Source organism: Mastigoproctus giganteus, chromosome 1 (genome assembly GCF_048544385.1).
Source record: "Mastigoproctus giganteus isolate SK-2022 chromosome 1, ASM4854438v1, whole genome shotgun sequence".
NCBI classification, from domain to species: domain Eukaryota; kingdom Metazoa; phylum Arthropoda; class Arachnida; order Uropygi; family Thelyphonidae; genus Mastigoproctus; species Mastigoproctus giganteus.
The window spans coordinates 52,385,711-52,407,497 of record NC_143575.1 but is presented as its reverse complement, the minus strand read 5'-3'; the positions used below and the strand labels follow the sequence as shown (position 1 = coordinate 52,407,497).

Sequence of the window (21,787 nt, the reverse complement as noted above, 5' to 3'; positions counted from 1 at the left end):
ATCCTGTGTGCAACAATCAGATCAATTCAGAGTAAGTAAGTCACATATTGCTCCATGTAATTACATAAGTTGATTAAAGCACATTAACTGAAATTGCTGGGTCAGTGAAAGGATATAATAATATCAAAAACATAAGATGCATTTTTATGAGGACCACTAGTTGTTAACACATTTCAATCGAGTTCACTCTGATGCATCATCCAATGAGAGCAAAAGTGCCTGCCCGTGGTCATAGAAATGAACTAACTACATACAGGTAGTTCCCAACTTGACAAGTTAATTCATTCCTAGCACACGCTCATAAAGCGGGAATTAATTTTCATAAATGCAATGTTAAAAACAGGATTTATGTTCTCAACAATGAAATTTTACCATAGTAATGTTAAAATAAAGGTCATCAAAACAATAGTTTTTGCTTAAACAATGATCTATTTATCCAAAGAAATGAAAACATAAACTTTAAAATCAAGCAAATTATAATAATAAAGAAATAATTTATTTCACACAAACGTTAAAGAATGTTTATTCTTCATCATCATCAACTGCACACTTGTTGATGGTTCGTCACTCATTGTTGGTTCAACACTCGTTGTTGGTTCAACACTCGTTGTTGGTTCAACACTCGTTGCTAGTTCAACACTCGTTGTTAGTTTATTGGAAGCAGAAGGAGTCATCCTCTACAGAAATGCTTCAAGAATTGTTTTTTCAAAATACAGTTTTCTCTTTGCTTTATAAATTTCATGATAACATTTTGCACAAAGATCTTTAACAGCCAGTCCAGCTGCATGTTTGCTTACGATCTGATATTTTGTTTCCAATGTTATTCCTCTTTGCTGTTTCTTTTTATTAACATCACTCTCCATAGTATTTTTGGCATACTGTACAGTATTAATAAGGGGGATACATTTGAAATAAGACAAGGCAGAGAAAATGAAGAGCAATGCAATCACTCGTTGTAACGTCCGTATGGTAACTGCTTTATGTTATGTGAGTCAGTAAGGCACTCTCGTCTACTTTAACAAACGCAGGCACAGTAATACTACATTGTATAGCTAAGCGAGTGGTGTGAAATGCCTCATTTATGAATGTTTAGCATTTGTTTATTGTAATTAATGTTCACATTTTCGATTTTGTTCATACTTGATATTTGAAAAAAAAAAAAAAAACTCGTAAACCCGAGAACTTGTAAAGCAAAAACTCCTTCGTAAAGTGGGAACTGCCTGTACCAGATCTAGAACTGCCTGTACCATATGTCTTGCAAATTCAACTGACTTGCCTGACCAGACTTGCAGCACATACTTAGAAACATGAAAGTCCAGAGATTTCACGAACCTTCTGAATAGGTATTCTGGAATATCTAGACAGTCAGCATGTCAAGCATCTTCATAATACTACTAACAGTGATTTCAATATGCCAGCAACTTGACAAGGTAGCAAGTTAATGAAATAAAGTGAGCAGCATGCACTCTGGTTAAGAAATTTCCATTTTAAATGTTTTGTTTTTTAATACAGTAGATACTGGTTGCGTGGCCAACCGCCTCCCCCAGCTGCCAGCTAAGGACCAAGAAGAAGAAGAAGAATACAGTAGAACGTACAATATATGTACATTACAGTAATATACAATATATGTAAAAAATAATGATGCAAGTTTGTTAAGAAATAAAATATCACTTCATCCAACTGCAAAAGCATGCCATTCAGATTTCATTCTTGAAAATAATATGCAGAAATAATTTCTATATATCTATGGATGAAGCATTTTATATTTTCAGAGAAAAGATAAATATTTAATATATATAAAAACTAACTATCACTTAAATGATGGCATAATTATGCCATTTTCTAATAGTGTCATTAAAGCTATAATGAAAATTTTAAAAAGAACTTCAGTCCATTCACCTGTGTTATGATCAGAATGGGCAGTATCTTTTCCAAATAAATACAGTTCTCCATCTCTGGTAACCAACGCACTAGTTCCATTATTGCATGCCGTAGTTACTACATGATGACCATCCATTTTTATCATCTTCTTTGGTTTAACAGGCTTAGGTTGTCTCCTGCCTTTACCTAAAATTTTAGAGTTAACATGAAGATTTTTAAATAAATGTCTGAAGAATAAAAACAAAACATTTATTCAAATATAAGTACACTGTAATGAAAAAAGAAATACAAAAATATGTGAAGAAAGTAACAACGGCAAAAAGTTAATTCAAGAAATTAAAGAGTAAATTTTTTAGGCTGAAATCAAAATTATTCCTAATTCAGGCTTCTGATAGATACCAGATTAACAAACAGAAAAAAAAACTCTCCTCTCCTGTCCAAAGTCAGGATAATGTTGGGATACCAATAATAATAATAATAAAAAAGTGAGCATCAGATCAAAAATCCTTTCTTGCTAAGTTAAAGCTTGTCAAATTTTACTAGTAAAAAAAAAAAACACTGTACAATCTCAATTATTTATTAATTTCTTTCTTTTTTTTAACAGAAAAAAATTCAAAAAAGTGGCCGAAATGTTTGCTTTCACATCTGTGCACGGCTCATATTGAAAAAGATTTGTTTGTTTGTTTTCGTCTTTTATGGCACAAATTATTGAAAAAGATTCTCAAAGGCAGTGCAAATTCTGTAAAAATGTGTCATAACTAGTACCTATCAATAGCCTTAACATGCTAGATACATTTGCCCTGAATCCTCAATGGTAAACACTAACTGTTTTATTGTCCCAATAAATAAAATCCTAATAAAAAGTCCCAAGTGAATTTAAGTCGAGAGATGGGGGGGGAGAAGTTCAATGCTCAGTTTGTTCAAAAGATCACTAATATCTTTACAGAAACACATACTATTTTCCAAAATGAAATATTTTGGAAACACTTAGTGACTTTTTCAATATACAACTGAATCTCATTAATACAAAGTTCAAGGAACCTAAATTTTCATGTTTTGTAATGTAATAACAAGGACCCCCAAAAGTGTCAAAATTTTCCCTTAGATATATAGTATGTGCCCAAAAAAAAAAAAAAAAAAAAAAAATTCCTTATTTGGCACATACTATATATCTAAGAAGAATAATAATAAATAATAATAATGTCAAATTTAAATTTAAAAAAATTAATTTAAATTAATCAAATAAAATAATAAAAACCTTGTCTAACAATAGGAGGCGACTCCGTAGCCAGGTGGGAAGGAGCAGCAGTGCATAGCACATTCTTCTTGATTAGACCGGGGTTCGAGCCCATCACCACCAAATACGGAGGATGCGGAAAGGTCAGGGAATGACCACCGCATATCCCGGAGCAATATGGCCTTAGTTGCTAATGCTCCTAAAAACTAAATAACAACAAATAACAACAGTAATAGGAATACCACACTGTTTAAAGATTCTGTTTTATTTGTAAGATAAACTAAGAGAAAAGCAATTAACAGAAATTAAAATATTGTATAGTATATATTTTGCATCCTCAGCGTTAGCTTCTCACATATAGTCAAACCGTTCAGACAAACCATAAAATTTGGAATAAAAAACTACGATTCACTATTTAAAATTCTAAAAGATAAAACACTTAATGATGAAGACAATCTATTTTTCCTAGATTTCACCTTTTTATATACCAACGTGAATGTTGCATACACCCTGGACATCGTCTGGGAAAAGCTAAACAAAGACCATCTACCAATTAACCATACAAAACTCCCGATCACTGCTATATTCGACCTGATAAAACTTTTAACTGAAGCTAATTATATCACCTTCCTAGGTAAAGTCTTCAAACAGTTTTACAGCCTACCCTGCCGACCGGGCTAGCCGAGTGGGTAAAGTACCTGCCCGGCAACCCAAAGGTCGCGGGTTCGATTCCCGCCTCGGGCTTGGATCAAAGTACTGCAAAAACCTTGGGAGGTGCAATATGGCCACAGAAGCCGATGCGCCAACAACTACCAAAACAAACAAACAAACAGCCTACCCATGGGATTAAATCTAAGTGGCTTACTTGCAGGAATATACCTTACCAATATCGAAACAATACATTTAACTCCCTTTCTTCCGCAGATCACCTATTATGGTAGATATCTGGACAATATACTTTGCATCACAGATGCAGGGAACATACAGGACATCCTACAAACCTTAAATAATATCCATTTAAGATTAAGCCGAAATTTTGTTCATAACCCGTGTGAGGGTGAAATTTAGAAAATTTCACCCTCACACGGGTTATGAACAAAATTCAATTCGGCATATACAGGGTGTCTCAAAAATATGGTACAAATGTTTAGGGGAGGTACGTAACACCTAAAGGAATATGAATTGCATAGGAACCCATAACCAGAAACGTCATGGGAAAATAGTAGCAGAGGCACAAGAAGCAGAAATGAGACAAGACAGTAATTAGTGGTAAACATTTATTTGACATAATATTAACAATGGAGTACGAGATGGATGCATTTCATGATGTTACAACAGATGCTTGAAGTTTCCGCCATGAGACACGATGCATGCATGACACCGACACAGCATGGATTGGCGGACATGGTCGAACACACCTGGAGTTTCTTTGACAGTAGCAGCAGCGCAGACGAGTCTCGCCACGAGATCCATTTCCGTCTCCACAGGTGATTCATCCACGATAGATTTGAGGGCCCCTACAGAAATAAATCAAGGCTTAATAAATCAGGTGAGCGTGGGGGTCAGGCAATGGGTCCACCACGGCCAATCCATCGACGCCCAAAACACTTGTTCAATTGGTCACGAACACACCTTCCATAATGGGCAGGCACCCCGTCATGTTAAAACCAAATGTTGTGTCTCACATTTGCTGGAACATCATCAAGTAACCGTGGTAGAACTTGTTCAAGAAAGATCCGATATTTAGCCAAGTTCATGCGGGATGGTAACAGGTATGGGCCGACTAAGCAGTCACTGACCATACCTACCCACACATTTACTGCGAAGCAATATTGTGCCGCGTGGGGGTGCACAGAATATTGTCCCGCGTGGGGGCGTGGAGATGAAAGGGGTGTAAGGAATCGTCGTGGCAGACACGCTGTACACTGCAACGAGACACTCCTAAGGCAGAGGCAATGGCACGTGTGCTGGTAGTAGGATTATTCTGGACGGCATTCAACACACTTTTTTCCATGGCGGGAGTTTGCGTCGAACATGGTCTGCCTGCACTACTCCTGTTATTTCTAAATGACCCATAATCACACAAATTCTGATGCACACGCGCAAACAAACAGTGGTCCGGTACATGTCTGTCTGGGAAGCGTTCTCCATAAATTTGTTGAGCGGCTCGTCCATTGCCCTCTGCTAATCCATACACTAGGTGCATGTCTGCCAGCTCACAGTTCGTATATCGATGCATGCTCTTCGTGCGGCGACTACTGCTTGAATGAGTAAACCAGAAATTTTCCCTCGCAAACTGATGAACAGCGCCGTGTACCGACTTACAGTGACGTTTCCGGTTATGGGTTCCTATGCAATTCACATTCCTTTAGATGTTACCTACCTCCCCCAAACGTTTGTACCAATATTTTTGAGACACCCTGTATACAGAAAGGCCACCAACACTGGAATGCTTGTTCATTACAACAGCTACCACCCCTTCACCTATAAAAGATTCATCATCCTTAATCAATTTCTTAATGCCTACAAATACTCAACATCTGAATCGGCCCTAAACACAGAAATACAAACACTAAAAAACAGATCTCAAAATAGAGGTTACCCCCTACCTATTATAAACAAAATAAGGATACAAGCAAAAAATAGATTACGCAATACCTCTCCTGTTATCAACAATAATAACATAAAAAAATATTTTCTTTCTTTACCCTATATTGAACGATGGTTCAAACATCTAAATAGTATTTTCAAAGACACACAATTCAAAATCATAGCCAAACCCACAACGAAACTACACCCTGCCCTAAAAACCACGAAGTCCAATCCTCTTCTACAACGTATCTTTCAAGGATTACAACTCCTCGTACCAGGGATCCAATCATTGTACACTCAACACGAGAATGAGACAACATGCAACATCTGTCCTCTCATCCCACTCCTCGGATTCGGAACTCACATTCCATGTAATCAGTGAAGGTCACACCTTTCTATTCAATGAAGCAAAAATACTCAGAATCCAACATGATTACACCGAACAATTAATTTCGGAGACATTTGAAATTAAATTACATCAAAATTCAGTCAATGTACATTGCCCTAACCCCATCTCAGATTCATGGTCCTTCATACGCATGTGCCAGGATCGCAACTAGTCGGAAAGCCCTGTCCGCTTCAGGGAAGTACAAAATTCTTCAGTCTTTTGATGTTTTATAGGATTCTTAATTTTTTTATGTTTTAATATTAGTTTTTAAAGTATTAAGAGAATGGATTCTCAAATCATTTAAATTGTTTTTAAAATATGGACATATTGTATTCTCTCTCTCTCTCTCTCTCTCTCTCAAAGATTGGGGTGGTGATTCGATGTATTTTGGGGTTGGGGTCTGTGGGTCTCCAAATTCAAGGGTGCACTGGATCGCTGATCTTGTCTATGAGGGAGCAGAATACATGTAATCAATTTCAGAGTATCTGCATTGAAGTGTTCTACGAAACATCATAGAGGTAAATCTTCCATTTCTAAACTAATTTACTTATAACGTAGAATGCATTGAGCCATTGTTGCTCTGTTAACTATTAAGTATATATTTTGATATATATAGTAATATTTTAGTATCACAGAATTTTTTTTTTTTTTTTTTTTTTGTTAGTTACTGGCACATCAGCTTGTGTGGCCATAATGCACCTCCCAAAATTTTTGCGTTTTACTCTGATCCAAGCCCGAGGCGGGATTCGAACACGCGACCTTTGGGTTGTTAGGCAGGCACTTTACCCACCTGGCTAGCCCGGTCGGCTAGTATCACAGTAAAAAGAATCAATCTCAATATAAAAGGAGACATAAACCATTAACTTTTTGATAATTTAATCTAATTTAAAGAAAGAATCCAATGTTCTTTGCACAGTTCCTGTCCTATATGTATTTTTAACTAGAGCAAAGACATTATCAAATGCAATAATTGTTTCTTTATCAATGTTACTGCAGGCCAATACATTGTCTATTACTCAATGCAATTTGGGTATCTTTTTTAGATGGCAGTGTGTGCATGCTTCTTCACTTTCACTGTTAACAAAACTCTTCAAATTCGCCAACAAGATCCTTCAAATTCCCCCATTCCTCACAATGTTGCTATCACATTCATCTGCTGGTCCATGTTTCTCAATAATATTCTCTCCAAAGCCACTCTTTCTGAAGCAGTTGATTATTACACTTGATGCAATACTGTCCCAAAAAGATAACGGATAGCATCCAAGAGATTCCTATTTGGCTGCAAATTGTTCCATCCCTCCTTCCATATTGGATCAAGTACCTTATCAGGCAGGCTCTATATGCTCTCTTGAGGTCATAAATAACCTTGATCCAGTGGCTGAATAAAACTGGTGGTAATGGGAGGTAAAAACAGCAGCCGTATATTTGTCAACTTAAGTGTCTTGGCAGAATGTGCTGTACAACAATCTAGAATCAACAAAATGTTCCTTTTTTTCTGAAGCCATTCTTCTGTCCACTTTTGATAACAAAACCGAAAAATTTTGACCATAAGCCAAGCACATTATTGGCCCCATAATCATAGGGAAGTTGGTTAACTTCTTTAAAACATCTTGGCTTGGAAAACTTACCAATCACAAGTGGACGCAGTTTTGTACTGCCATCTGAATTGCAGCATAACAGAACAGTAAGTCTTTGTTTACCTAATTTTCCACCATGATGACAAGACTCTGCTCGAACATCAAATGTTTTGTTTGGCAGAAAATTATAAAATAAACATATCTCGTCAAGATTAAAAATATCCTTTGCCTCATATTGTTCAAGAACGGACCGTACAGAACACAACCAATCTGTAGCCTTTTCTTTGTCTACTAATCCAGACTAGCAGCAAACATTTTGCAAAACCAAGTTATTCCTGTCTTTAAATCTTTGGAGCCAATCATTGCTGCATTTGAAGTCACTAATTCCATGTTGCTGAGCTAGATATTTAGCCTTTTCTTGCAAAATTAAACCTGATATTGGCAAATTAGATGCACGCATTTGTTGGTACCACTCGAAAACTTTTGTTTCAAGCTCCTCGTGTTTTGAACCAGGAATTCATTCCAGTTTTTTTATCGCTGCTCCAGTATCACGCACTTCAGTTTTTCAGTATTGTAGATAAAGGGATGTTGTATTGCTTTGCAATGTCTGTTTTGATTTGTTCCATCCTATCAGCCTCTTGTATAATTTTCAGTTTAATGTCCAGGATTAATTCTGTCAGTTTACATTTTGTCGCCATAAGACTACTAGATAAAATTTAACATAAACAAACTTTAAATTAGTTTAAAGACATGTTCCAAAAAAAACATTAGCTCAGATAAAATGGCACAAAAAAATAAATAAATAAAATACAGCAGAAATGAGGGGCCTTGGGCCCCTCATTTCTGCTCTATCAGTTGTGTTAACTTACTTAGTGCCTGGTTAAATGGATCTCAACATCATGTGCCATTTGCAGTTCTTATAATTTGGAGGGAACCAAAAGACCATTCCAAAAATTGTTAATTTTATTTAACAAACATTTCGGGGATTACCACTAAATCTAAACATATCGTAATATGTGCAAATATACAATCAGCTATAAGACCTGTTTTACACAGTAAAGAACATGTATCAAAACCACTGAAAATTACAATATCTTCTAATTGTACTCTGTTGATGACAAAGATGAAGCAGATGGTTTTGAGTTGATGGTGAGAGTCAGAATGACTATGGAGAAGATCAACAAGTCAGTGACCCCATACATGAAGTTACACATTCTTCCTCATACTTAATATTTCAGGAGGAACAAAATTATCTTTTTTGTGATCTGCACTTATCTAAAGATCAAGCTAAACTTTTGGCTTCTGAGCTGAAAGAATGGAATCTCCTTTCAAAAGGACATTTTTGAAAGGAGATTTACAAAAGGCTATTTTTGTAAACATCTATACATTTATTTCCTCAAGAAGGCAATCTGATTTATGCAGTCATGTAAACTCTTTAATGGAAACTCTAGGATACAGATCAAGGAACCACTAGGTGGCAGTGATCACAGTGTACTGATGATCTTAAAGATTTACTTAAAGATGTAACTACCATCATGGGGTAAAGGGAAGAGTTTTTGCTTTCATAAAGGTGACTACAGTGGTCTCAGAGATTTATTAAATTCTATACAGTTGGATCAACTGATGATATTACCAACAGCAAATTCTAAAAATGGAAGCATTCAGAAATTAATCTAGGAAGCTACTAGACAGATGGGCTGAGAAGTGGCAAGTGAAGTTTAACATTGACAAATGAAAAGTACCGCATATGGGTAGAAGTAATACCAGAGAATTGTACCAACTGTGTAGTACTACACTCAGGGTAGTGGAGAATGAAAAAGACCTGGGAGTAATTGTGCAGTCAGATATGAAGTTTTGAACAGTGCAGACAGACTGCAAGAGTAGCTCATGGAGTCTTTTCAATTATATATAGGAATTTTGCTAGCAGGGATAAGGAATTGATTATTCCCTTGTATAAGGCAATGGTCAGGCCACACCTTGAGTACTGCATGCAGGTCTGGAGGGCTCATTTTAGGAATGATGTAGAGTTGCTGAAACAAGTACAGAGAAGAAAAACAAGATTAGTGAGTGGAACAAAGGGTTGCTGTTACCAAGAAAGGCTTAACTTCTGAAAATTGCAGCATCTGGAGATTAGGCACCTGCAAGGGGATCCGATTGAGGTGTATAAACCTTGAATGGTTTGAGCAAGCTCAATGCTGAGGAAATTTTTCCTCTTGCTGAAATTTCGCACCTGAGGGGCATAAATTCAAATTGAGGAAAGACAATTATAGAATAGATGTGCGGAAATTTGCCTTTAGCCAGTGGGTGTTGATAGCTTAAATAAATTCAAGGAAGAAGTGGACAAACTCCTGGAGCGAATGGATGGGTGAAATGGGAAGGTTTTTTTTTTTTTTTTTGGCTGACGCTGTATAAGCTTGCTTTTCTGCATCATATGCCTCTGCTCATACCTAGAAAATTTAGCTGAATGGTGATTATTCATTGATTCCTCAAAAACGAGTTTGAAAGCAGTGTTGCTCCATAACGAAATACCTTATCACCAATATCCTCAGTATAGTCTGCACAAATGAAAGAAACCTATGATAGCATGAAACTTCCCTTGACAGGTATATCAAGTATAAGAAGTTTTCTTGGCACATCTGTGAAGACCTTAAACTGATTGTTCTTTTACTAGGCCTACAACTTGATGAGCATTCTGGTTTCGTATCAAAGCCATTAGCCACAACTTGTGACCAAAGCTATTAGCCGCAACCATCTACACTCCCATCTCTGTTACAACCTGATGGTTCTATTGCATCTTCAGCTAAAGATAAAGCTGACATACTAGCATCTTACTTTTCTTCTAACCCTTGCACTGATGATACCAACCTTCTACCATACCTAAAACACTCCACTCAATTCCTTCCATGGTTTTCTGACAAACGAATTCTGAATGATATTTATGCCAAGAAAGCCCCAGGTCCTGATGGCATTTCTCCACTTTTTATCAAAACTTGTGCTCCTGAGAGAAGACACCAATATTGCTGCTTAATACTCATAGATGAAAACTAAATCAGTCTCAACATAAATCGACATGAGATCTTAGTAGATGAGATGCTTAGCATATATTGTTCTCTGCACTAAATGAGAAGAACCACACAAAAGCAATGGTCAACTACTTAAATGCAGCCTTGAGACCATATATGAATAAATTCAATAAGACTATATTTGAAAAACATAATACAAACAGGATTGAAATCCAGAATGAAACTAAACCTTCTATAAATATGTACAGGACACAAGATTTCTAGAAATATTAGTGGGAAACAGAAAAATTAGCAGGTATGCATACAATCATCAAGTTAAACTTTGCACAGGATTTTTGTCTATTTATCCAAATTATCCAAATACAGGTTGGTAAATTGGCAGCAACTCTATAGCTAACTAATGAACAAAATAAAGCCTACAAGATAAAGCAAAATGTTCAGGACTAATTACTTACTCTGATCGCCATCCTCTCCACGACGAGCGAGACCTACAAAAAATACACTACCATCTTCAGAAACTAAAAGAGCATGAAGTCCATCATGGCCAACTGAATAATGAACTATCTTAGGAGATTTTGTAATTGGTAATTCTGCCCATTTTCCTGTTGCAGGCCCACCTTGCTTAATTCCTAGGCTTTGTGACTTTCCTGTAAATAAAACCTATACCACAAAAATAAATCATCATTTTATTATTTGGTCTCTAAAACTACACAGTAATAATAGCTAAATAAAATAAAAAAATAAATGCTAACAGCAGTGCTGTTCTATATAAATAAAATAAAATTTTATATATACATCGCCTGAGTGTAATTTCCTACTTATTACATTTTATAAGTAGGAAACAGTAATTTCCTATTTATTACATTTTATATATACAGAGTGATTCACTACCAGTGCGACAAACTTGCAGGAGGTGTAGGGTGCACAAAGATGAATCGGAATCACATAGCATTGCAGGGTCCGAAATGCCTTCGTCATGCGGTAGAGGACATTGAACGGGAGGTCGCGTGAACAGCGATCCCACTGGAAGTCAGCATTTGCGAACCGGTTCCCGAGGCAGTAGGATGGATGAGTATTCAAATGTTGAACTGGCCGACATGCACCTCGCGTATGGAGCTGCGGACTGTAATGGGAGTGCTGCTCTGCGCTTGTACCAGGAACATTTCCCACACAGGCGTGCTCCTCATCATACGATTTTCGCACATGTGCACAGAAGGTTACATGAGACTGGTTGTTTCACGAGAGGTACCATGAATCGAGAGCAAACGACGAGGATGCCAGACAATGAGGAGAATGTCCTATGTCTTGCAGATGGCAGTACGAGTACTCGAGCGATAGGCCAACGATTGGGTATTTCCCAATCCACTGTATGGAGGATACAGTCAACAAACCAAATGAGTTCATACCACCTGCAACGCGTCCAATCATTGGAGCCTGCAGATTATCCACTCCGGAGGACTTTTGCTACTTGGTTTCTTCAACAGAAACAGTTCGCAAATGCTGACTTCCAGAGGGATCACTGTTCACGCGACCTCCCGTTCAACGTCCTCTACCGCATGACAAAGGCATTTCGGACCCTGCGATGCTGTGATTCCGATTCATCTTTGTGCCCCCTACACCTCCTGCAAGTTTGTTGCACTGGTAGTGAATCATCCTATATATATTATTCTTTTGTAATATGATAATTCATGTTGTATTTTATTTTTAATATGCTTTTATAGTAGTTTTACTTAATTTATTTCTATCTCTAGCTTTTTCTGTTGTCCCAGTAGCTGTTTTAGCAATGCATGGGTACGAGCAGAGTACATATTGTTATTCTTTTTGTATTATCATTCTATTGTGGTTTATTCCGTCTTTGTTCATTTTCTTAATTACAGGTATTTTCTACACATAGGTATTATAGTTAATACATTACTGGTCTTTAAGCTAGACTAATCTCGGTTATCTTAATTTCCCATGGCCATGGGAAATTAGCTTAAAGACCAGTAATGTATTAACTATAATACCTATGTGTAGCAAATACCTGTAATTAAGAAAATGAACAAAGACGGAATAAACCACAATAGAATGATAATACAAAAAGAATAACTATATATATATATATATTTTTTTTTTTTTTTATATTTATATTTATATTTATTTTTATATAATTTTATTTATATTGTATTTTATAAATGCATTTGCAAAATTTAAAGAGAAAATAATGATATCATAAATTTTTTTTTTTTTTTTTTTTCAAAACAACCAAAAAAGTAAAAGTCAACTACTTCTTTAAAATGTTCTGTTTCATCAGGATAATGTACTATCTCACAAAACATTGTAATGATTGCAATCACTAATTAAGGCCTTGCATTTAGCATTTCTCAAATTTCTATTGTACTGATTAATTGCAAAATTAATAATAAAGAGAAAGATGCAGTTCCTAGGACATCTCTGGAGATGCAATCATTGGACAGTAAACATACTACAAGGATAGCTTGAAGGGAAAAGGAGCAGAGGACGACCAAAAATCACACCACTTGATGACATGCTCCAACTCTCAAGAATGAACTAAAGTGAAGCAAAACAAAAAGCCCCACTTTCGGGTTGAGTAGAGAAAACAAAAAACATGGCAACAGGGCTTGGCCCTTAGAATGATGATGAATGCAAAATTACTTGAAAGGAATAAAATTTGAAAGCAGCAACAATGTCAACAATTACAAGCAACAACAACTACAGACAACAAACTATAAACAACAACAATTACAGACCTGTTAGTTTAACTTCTGTACTGGGGAAAATAATGGAATCACTGGCAAAAGAAGCACTGCAGGATCACCTAGACAAGACTGCAGTTATAGTTCAGACACAGCATGGGTTTGTTAAGGGTAAGTCTTGTCTGACCAATTTGACTGGTACTACAATATAGTCACAAAGGAACTCTATGCAAAAAATAATTTTGAAATCATATACTTGGATTTTAGGAAAACTTTTGATATTGTTCCACATGGAAGACTACTGTACAAGTTGGAGCAGTGTGTCATTAAGGGAAAGTTGCTGCTATGGATAAAGGGATGGTTTAGTGGGAGAAGAGAGAGAGTAGTAATCAATGGACACTGCTCTTAGTGGACTAATGTTATTAGTGTGTTCCCCAGGGGTCCGAGTTGGGCCTATTGTTGTTTTCTATATTTATCAATGATACTGATGAAGATACATCAGGCTTAAAGTCTAAGTTTGCAGACGATACAAAGATTGATAAGGTTGTTAATGACAGTAAGCTACTGGAACAGGATCTGGAAAAGTTGAGCAGTTGGGCTGAGAGGTGGCAACTGAAGTTTAAAATTGACAAATGCAAAGTGCTGCATACGGGTAGCAGTAACCCAAAGAGTAATGTACCAACTGTGTGGTACTACACTAGGTAGTGGAGAATGAAAAAGACCTGGGGGTAATTGTGCAGTCAGACATGAAGTTTTCTGAGCAGTGCAAACAGGCTGCAAGAGTAGCTCATGGGATCTTTTCAATTATACATAAGAATTTTGCTAGCAGGGATAAGGAGTTGATTATTCCTTTGTATAAGACAATGGTCAGGCCATGCCTTGAGTACTGCATACAGGTCTAGAGGCCTCATTTTAGGAAAGATGTAGAGTTGCTGGAACGAGTACAGAGAAGGACAAAAAGATTAGTGAGTGGAACAAAGGGTTACAGTTAACAAGAAAGTCTTAAATTCTGAAAATTGCAGCATCTGGAGACTAGGCACCTATAAGGTGATCTGATTGAGGTGTATCAGGCCTTGAATGGTTTGAGCAAGCTCAATGCTGAGGAAATTCTTTCTCTTGCTAAGATTCCACACCTGAGGGGGCATAAATTCAAACTGAGGAAAGACAATTGTAGAATAGATGTGTGGAAATTTGCCTTTAGCCAGTGGGTGGTTGATTGCTGGAAGAAACTTCCATTTCCATTTGTTGTGGAAGTTGACAGCTTAAATAAATTCAAGTCTAAACTAGACAAACATTTGGAGTGAATTGCATGGATGAAACAGGACGGGGTTTTTTTTTTTTTTTTTTTTTTGGCTGATGCTATATAAGCTTGTTTTCTTGCATCATATGCCTCTATTAATGGTAATGTCACTAGTGCTGCCTTTCCTTAATGCTACTTTCTTTTATGGTTAGACCAAAAACATCAATTTTCAACTTTATATACATATATATAAATGCATGTATGGAAAAGAATAAAAATTTCATATAATCTGAGCAACAATAATAACACAGAGTCCAAAGCAGACCACAAATGCTGATATTATAATATTATTACAATGCATCAATATATATGTATAATATTAATATACTTCACCAGCATGTAATGAGCATCAAGGTGGCCCACACAATCTTAACCATTATTAAAGTAGGATTTACAGAAATTCTCACTGCTTGCAGCCATCTTGAAAAAGCGAGGTATCCAGCAAACAAACAGTTATGTACCAGGATGAATTCTAGGGTTCAAAATAAAAAAAAATAATAATAACAATAAAGCCACATAAAAACACACACACACGATTCTGATTAGCCACAGAATTATCGTTGTTTGAATTTTAAAAGATGACTATGGAGTTTTGGAAGATAAAAAATAAATAAGGATAAATAGACATATACAGGTGAAACCCACTATAACATGATGCTCAAGGTCCTAAGAATCATATTGCGATATAAGTGGCATTGTACTAAGTTAGAAAATTCTAGCCATTTTTCAGATGTTAGCAAACAAACTTCACATGTACTATCAAATTTGCTTGTCTCTTTTTTTTTGCGTGATAATTGCAATACTACATCTAAGAAAAATCACGCAAAGAATAATAATAGAAATAATATGCAATTGCACTGTTATATTTTTTATTGGTGCACTGTACAATAAAGTATTTAAAAAAACAATATTCATGTTGTTAAATATATATAAACACACACCTTTTGTCACAAAAACAAATCAATACTCACAAAAGTTTCTTTTCCATGTAGTTCTATTGACTGTTATGTTGTTGTTTTGAACAAACAATTGAAAATTCGGGAGAAAAAAAATAATACACCATGTTCTTTCAACTACTAAGTAGATGTTAGCAAACACTCTTTTGCACATTTTAGTCGTTACTTTCAAGTCTTTCATATATTATAAAAGTGTATCAAGGGTTGACTGTTTAATTGAATCTCTTTGTTTCTTTTTAACAAATTCAATAAGGCAGTTTAACTGTAAAACTGAAAGGGATGCTACCTTTTCTGTTTCAAGAAATTTAAGTCCAGTTTGTCGTAAACCAGCATGTGCCTCCGCAATAGTAGTCAACAAGTAAAGTTATAAGTCATTTATTATTGTTCTTACGGAAATCAAAGAATAATGCATATCATGGATTCGCATTAAACTGAAAATACTGTCAAGTGTTCACAGGGAATCCAAAATGTTGATATTCAGTGACTAAAAATACATTTCAACAGACGAAAAATGAGAGCCATGCTGGCATTGCATTATAAGCATAATCATGTTCTAATGAATCGCGTTTTAATGGGTTTCAGCTATACTTAGTATAAATAAACATTTTAATACAGTCGAAGTTGGTTATAACGAGCATCAAGGGACCAATAATTTCCTCGTTATAACTGTTACTCGCTATATCAGTGATGGGGAACCCAGGGGCTGTTAAACAAGGAACACTTTATATCAGTGATAAGTTAAATCTACTTACTATTTTTTGTAATTCTCAATAACTTGATAAAAATATAGATTCAAAAAACAAAAGAAATATTAGAGAAAAAAAAAATAATATAAGTATATACCTACATATTTTTTGTATTGATATGCTTGTAAAAACTACAATACACTTAATATTCAACACAATTTGTCTGTAATTTTAAAACCATACACTTAATACTAAAGACAATTTATTTCTCTGTAATTAAAAACCATACTATTTAATAATAAACACAATTTCAATTAGTCTTTATTTATGAATCTTAAAATTGATGTTTGTTTTAAAGATTTCACTTTGATATTTCTTAAATTTCTCCTTAAAGCACTCAACATGTTCAAAGTCTCATTACTTGCCTCAGTTCCTTCAAGAAATTGACCAAAGTGTCCATTGCACCTTGAGCTTGTGAGATTGTCAGCATTGATTTTGATTCACTTTCAATTGTCATCATATCATCTTTACCATCGTCGTTATCGTCTTTGTTGAGCACTGCATCTACAATGTCACTCTCTGTAGGAAGACCACTAGTTAATAAGTTGTCATCGACTCATACAAATTCATTGATGTTATCTGTATTAAAACCTACAACGTTGTTACGTAGCAACCATTCAGATAATGGTAAGTTGTTTTCTTCATTTCCATCTTCTTCATCTACAATTGAAATTTCACTCGAATTAAATTTCGATTTTTTTAAGCAATTCGATGTGGTTGTCGAAGTAACGTTGTTCCACGCATCATTCAATAAATTTATAGCATCCAATATCGATATAGACTCAGTAAGTTTCTGTTCTCTTTGACTGATCAGATGTAAAACTAGAAATCTTTTATAAAACCCTTTCAAACTATATCCATTGGTTGTAAAATGGATGTGACATTGGGAGGCAGAAACACTAGCTTAATGTTGGACAGATTTTGAATCTGGCTATGTGCACAACAGTTATCAACTAACAATAAAACATTTTTCTTCTTTTTGAATAGCGTCTTATTCCAATCATTTCAAACATATTGATGAAAAATATCTGAAGTCATCCAAGCTTTCTTGTTTGCAGTGTAATTCACTGGAAGTTTCCTTATGTTTTTTAAACACTGAGGTTTTAACAATTTTCCAATAACAACACACGAGCACCGTCAAGCAAGCCTTTGATTTTTTTCCACCAACACATTTTTCCCGTTTGAATTTATATGAATTGTCAGGTGTCAAATTATAAAAAAAAGTCCCGTTTCATCGCCATTGTAGTAGTAGTAATAGATGAATGTGATGCAAGAAAGCAAGCACATGAGCTTATGTAGCATCAGACAAAAAAAAAAAAAAAAAACAATTTCACACAACCATTCACTCTAAAAGTTTATCCAGTTCCTCCTTGAATTTATTTAAGCTATCAACTTCCACAATGACAGATGGAAATTTGTTCCAGCAATTAACCACCCGCTGGCTTCAAGAAATGAACCCTTCAAGGCAAACTTGAAGGATTCGTTTCTAACTGATTTTACTTTAAAAAGATCAAGTGATCTGCAAACAAAGTTTTTAGAAACTCAAAATGCGTACAACGTTCCTAGAAGTCTCGAAATGCATACAACAATCTTAGAAATCCCATTTCCAAAATTCCTAGAAGTCCCGAAATAAATTTATGGTTCAGTGAATACAAGACAATCTGTAAATAGGATAATGTGACAAGCAGAACGCCAATGCACTCTATTGTATAGCCCCTGTTCCCGGAGGACAAGGTCGGAAACCGGCCGCTAGTCCGATGCAAGTGGTCATAAAGCTAAGTTGCCCTTTTCATTTTCGTCTATTCCAAGAATTGGGTTTTTCTGACTACCCAAGCAATTAAGAATGTTTGCATAGTTACCAAAATTTGTTTGGCATTTCCGTGTAGTACACTCGTTATAACAGTGAGCAATTGTATGGGAATATGCATAAATTAAAATCATTATGGCTTTTTACTCGTTACAACCACGATCTCGTTATTTCCTGCTCGTTATAAACAAGTTCAACTGTAGTATGATTTTGCTTATTCTTATTTTTTATATATATTTTATTTTTAATTATATAAAGTAAAGGTTGAACCACAAGCAGCTCCTGTAGATGTGTTTCCAGATGTATACAATGGCATTAGCATTAGTACAATACTGTTTAGTTTTAGGCAGTTATTTTAAATGAATATAATATTCATTCTTGCAGAAGCAGTTTAAATGTGAATTTTACAAAACAAAGGAACAAAGAATATTTTGGAAATTGCTAAAGAAATTTGGGGTGACAGGAAACCTAAATGATCATCAACTTTCTAGAGAATGCTTAAAATAATGAAACTTTACTGAAATAAGGAAAATAATGATGTTTTACTTATCTGAAGTGAAGGTGATATATAAGTTTAATGAGTCAAACAGAACAAGCAGCTGATTACAATCACTTTTTCGCAACACTTTTTGTGATGAATATTCCAGACAAAAATTTTCTTTAAAAAATGAGAATTGGTTTCACCTAAGTGGATCTGTGTGATTGGTTTCATCTAGGTAGATACCAAAATTTGCATATACAGGCAACCCCCGTATAACATGGTACTTCTATAACATAGTTTCGCTCCAACGCAATTGATAAATTGCGGCAATCCTCGCACAACACGGTACGTATATAACACTGTTTCACTCCAACACAGTTTGAGAATTGCAGGAAATCTCGCACAACACAGTATTTTTGAGCTTTTGTGCTAGGAAAATCCTGCTATTATGTTAAATGTAACATTCAACGTTTCCATTCCTTTTTGTGAATCCCTGCTGTTGACTCACTAGTTATAGCCTCCATGGTATTTTTCTAAAGCACATTTCTGGAGGTCACTACCAAAAAACAATAAAAACAATTTGCAGTTTCCGGTTTATTGGGTCTTTTCTGTTAGTGTAATCAATTATAAACGGGTAGTAAACTTGATCTTCTTGCACTTGCTATTGTATCGATAGCTGGAATTCTGTGGGTTTTCATTATTATGGTGAAATGCGTTTCCCCTTCCATGAAATATTCAATCATATGAAAAACATAAATAAATGCTCAGAAACTCATTACTCCATATCTCACGTGTGAATATAGTGTTTGTTGCAACTTGTGCATGTCGTGTTCTTTAATTAAATGAATGTACATTATCTGACATATAACTATCACAGTTTGTAGGGTAAGATGTTTGTTCAGTTATTGCTATTTAAGTTACTACTACTATAATAGTTAAAATATTAAGTTATTACAACTATAAAAATTAAGTTTCCGATTGTTATAAAAAAAATGGTGTATTTTTGTTAGCTTTTGGAACGTAACCCCCTTTTTGTACTGGTTCTTAGTTACGTATAACACGGTTTCGCATTACACGAGATTTTGTAGGAACCAAACTACCATGTTATATGAGGGTTACCTGTACTGAATTCACAAAAAATTGGTCTTTGTATGCATTTTCATGCTTCTGTGTCATTAGCCCCATCTTTTTTTTATGGAAACAGTATTCTCAAAGCATTACATTGGTTTTTTTCCAAACAAGTAAATAAGGAATAACAAACCAAAGGCCACTTCCAATAGGATAGTTCTACCTCTCACATATTCCCAAAACTTCAGTGACAGAAATAGTATCTGTTTCCACAGACTGAATAATTTCAAAGAGACTACTATGACTAACATGAAAATCACACTTGACTTTATCTGACTTCTTCCTATGGGAACACACACATAAAAAATCTTCACACCTCATAGGAGTTACAGGACAACATTACCAAGTCTGTTAACTACATTAACCAAGATATGCTTTAGTGTAATACAGAGAACCAGTCCTCCCCCCCATGTCACCAGCAGTGACATGGGGGGAGGACTGGCTTTGTACTGGTTATGCTGATGTTGCCTGTATAAATCCATCTTCTACAGAAGTGTTGGTACCTCCGTAGAAGATGGATTTATATATTGGTACCATTCGTTCTTTGGATCTCCATAAATAGCACAATTCTCGTAACAGCAGAATTAATTTCATTATCTGTTAATAATTTATCCATTTTGCTACTGATAAGAGAGACAAAGGTCTATGAAACATGACCAACTTTGTAAATAATTTTATTTCTTATAAATTTTCCACTAATAGTGTATTAGTAGTCAGCAAATATATACAGGTAACCCTCATATAACACAGTAGTTAGTGGTAGTAGTACTACTACTACTTTTAGGTTCCTATAAAATGTCGTATAGTGTGAAACTGTGTTATACGGGACTAAGAACCAGTACAAAAAGGGGGGATTATGTTCCAAAACCTAACAAAAATACACCATATTTTTATAAATCAAAAAATTACTTTTTATTAAAAAAGTAATAACTGAACCAAATGCCTTACAAACTATGGTACATATATGCCAGATAATGTACTTTCATTTAATTTTCTTCCTCTCTATCACTGCTAAGCACAATCAAACAAAAAAGTTTTCTCGGTTGCAGAATATCTTCACCTTCTGAACTTTCTTGCAGCATCTACATTTTGTGTATCTTCTGCTCTCTTTAAAAAAAAATTAGCAATCTGGGTTTGTTTGCCTTTACTTGAACGATCTTTGTAAATTTTTTGGTATGGATCTAAGCACGTTCGAAGCTCCCTTTTGAAATTTGTGCTCCTTTCAGAAGATTTTTTTTTTGGTAGTTGTTGGCGCATCAGCTTCTGTGGCCATAATGCACCTCCCAAGGTTTTTGCAGTACTTTGATCCAAGCCCGAGACGGGATTCGAACCCGCGACCTTTGGGTTGCCAGGCAGGCACTTTACCCACCCACCTAGTCCGGTCGGCCCTTTCAGAAGAAGGATCTGCATTCCGCTTTCCCATATGCTTTTTAGTGTAAAATTTAAACTTCAGAATTTTGATCTGTGCTATCATCCTCTTAATTGATTTGGTTTACATCTGATACCATTTCCACCTAATCTGCTTCACCAGCCTCTTTTTCTACCAGTAATTTTTGAAAAAGTCTTCAGTAGTTCTATCATCAAAACCTTCCCCCTCCTACCGACTTAGCAAATTCTACTGTCATGTCAATTCTGTTTTCTGCTAGTTCGACCATATTTCCGCTGATTCTGGCCATACATTTTACCAACAACGCAGTTAATGTTGACGGTTTTACATCTTAGCCATAAAGCTATGATTCCAATACAATCCACAATTGAAAAATGTCTTGTGAGGGGTGCTTTTTTACTTTCCTTAGGCATAATTTAGGGCTGGAATGAAATTCACAAGAAAGAAATGATTCCAATACAGTTCTTAATAACAAAGTTTAGTAATACATACCCAGAAAAATTTATAAACACTCAAATAAAAGCCAAAATAACCTTACAAAAACCTTAAAAGTCACAAACTGCATGCTTCAAAGTCAATTTTTTGTGT

The 21,787-nt window shown here is 35.4% G+C and overlaps 1 protein-coding gene across 4 annotated transcripts in view; it reads right to left on the bottom strand.

Annotated features, from left to right (window-relative positions):
• hiw (MYC binding protein highwire) overlaps window positions 1-21,787 on the bottom strand; it is a 1,043,263-nt gene that overhangs the window by 849,656 nt on the left and 171,820 nt on the right. For all 4 annotated transcript variants that reach the window (XM_090372846.1, XM_090372865.1, XM_090372875.1 and 1 more), the window contains exons 13-14: window positions 11,154-11,358; window positions 1,900-2,067 (exon numbers count right to left, since the gene is read on the bottom strand). In XM_090372846.1, the coding sequence (XP_090228972.1) occupies window positions 1,900-2,067; window positions 11,154-11,358 (373 nt within the window). The remainder of the gene's footprint in view (window positions 1-1,899; window positions 2,068-11,153; window positions 11,359-21,787) is intronic.